General features: G+C 49.6%; 1 protein-coding gene across 1 annotated transcript in view; it reads right to left on the minus strand.

The window, feature by feature from the left end:
* TXNL4A (thioredoxin like 4A) overlaps positions 1 to 1,772 on the minus strand; it is a 21,621-nt gene extending 19,849 nt beyond the window's left edge. The window contains exon 1 of the mRNA XM_037729936.1: positions 1,381 to 1,772. Within this exon, the coding sequence (XP_037585864.1) occupies positions 1,381 to 1,771 (391 nt within the window). The 5' untranslated portion in view covers position 1,772. The remainder of the gene's footprint in view (positions 1 to 1,380) is intronic.
* Between the last annotated feature and the right edge of the window lie 37 nt (positions 1,773 to 1,809).

Raw genomic sequence — 1,809 nt, forward strand, 5'->3', positions numbered from 1 at the left:
TCAAGTCACATCGGAATTCCCTGAGGGGCTTCTTTAAAAAGCCATTTCTGGACTTCACCCATACCCATAGAATCAGAATCTCTGATGCATTTTAGTAAGCACTCCAAGAGAGTCTTGTGATAACTAAAATATACCAACAGCTCCTAACATCATGCCTCTCCTACTAAATAAGAAATAGCAAAAATTAATAAATGGCAGTCCAGATAGTCTTTCCTTTCCTGAATATAAAATATATCCTTATATGTCATTCTTTACTCAAAGGAGTTATTTTAACCAGCCTACTTTAGCATTTGTGAAAGATGGCTTCAATGTTACTTTTACTCTTCATTAAAAAGAATAACCTCTCAAATTACTTATGGAAAATTAATATGGCAGGTATTTTATTAACACCCTGGTATTTTTGCTCTTTGCCCTATTGCTACGGCTGCAAAACCCAAATAAAAGTCATCCTAAAATTGCTATGAGGAACCAAAGAAAAAGAATGAAACCTCTGGTTATAAAATAGTGTCCTAGAAGTTTTATCGTCAGCAAGTAAGTACCAAGGCCACTCAGTGTACTAATATTAGAAATGCAGGGCCGTGGCTCACGCCTGTAATCCCAGCACTTTGGAAGGCCGAGGCAGGTGGATGACAAGGTCAGGAGTTCAAGACCAGCCTAGCCAACATGGCGAAACCCCAACTGCACTAAAAACACAAAAATTAGCTGGGCATGGTGGGGCGTGCCTCTAATCCCAGCTACTCAGGAGGCTGAGGCAGGAGAATCACTTGAACAGGGACCCGGGAGGCGGAGGTTGCAGGGAGCCGAGATCGCGCCACAGCATTCCAGCCTGGACTACAGAGCAAGACTCCTCCATCTCAAAAATAATAACTCAGAAAACTAGCTCTAACAAAGCATATTTCTATTTTCTCCTGTTTTTTTTTCATCTTAATCACTCTAAGCTATAAATTACACGACTTACAAAAATCGTGGTGGGATGAAGAAAACACCAATAGAAAAACAGATTTCTTATGCTATTAACATGAAAGTTCTGCTTTATATATATAACAAATAAATAAGGTGCCAAAAAATGACATCCTTTTAAGCATCCGCACTCTCAATAAAATGTGCAATCGTATTTTGTTCACTGCACTGTAAGTTTGGAAAAAACGCCTTATCAACAGAAATAATTAATTCATTTGAGGAGAAGGGTATCATAAACCCTTTAAACTGTGAAAAAATATAGGCGCTCTCCCCAGAAAAAGGCGGGAAACGCCGGCCCAGTCCCCGGGAGCGCTCGCCGGGACGCCGGCGCCACCGCCCCTCCTCGGGGAACGGCTCGCGCCCCCACGGGAGGCCAGCAGGGCGGAGGCGCGGCGGGCAGGGTGGGGTCCGGCGCGCTACCTTCTCGGCGATGCTGTACAGGACCTCGTCCATCTTCATGCACGTGGGGTCCCAGTCGTGGCCGAAGCGGATGACGACCACGCGGTCCTCCTCCGACAGGATGGCCTGGTCCACCTGCCAGCCGTTGTGCAGGTGCGGGAGCATGTACGACATGGCGGCCTGCGCGCTCGCCGCGGCCTAAGGCCGGGCGCCAGGGAGGGCCCCGCGCAATGGGCACAGCCGGCCCTCGCTCCCCGGCCTCCGCCGCCCAACGCTCGCGCACTACACGCACTCCCGCCAGTACCAGCAAGCTCCACTGGGACTGCCGAAAGGCGGAACCTCTGGGCGCCCACGCACCAACGCCGTGCGTGCGGACGCCATGCGCGTACAGGCGCCGTGCGTGCGACGTCATGCGCGTACAGGCGCCGTGCGTGCGACGTCATGCGCGTA

Source organism: Cebus imitator, unplaced genomic scaffold, assembly GCF_001604975.1.
Source record: "Cebus imitator isolate Cc_AM_T3 unplaced genomic scaffold, Cebus_imitator-1.0 Scaffold324, whole genome shotgun sequence".
Taxonomy (NCBI): Eukaryota; Metazoa; Chordata; class Mammalia; order Primates; family Cebidae; genus Cebus; species Cebus imitator.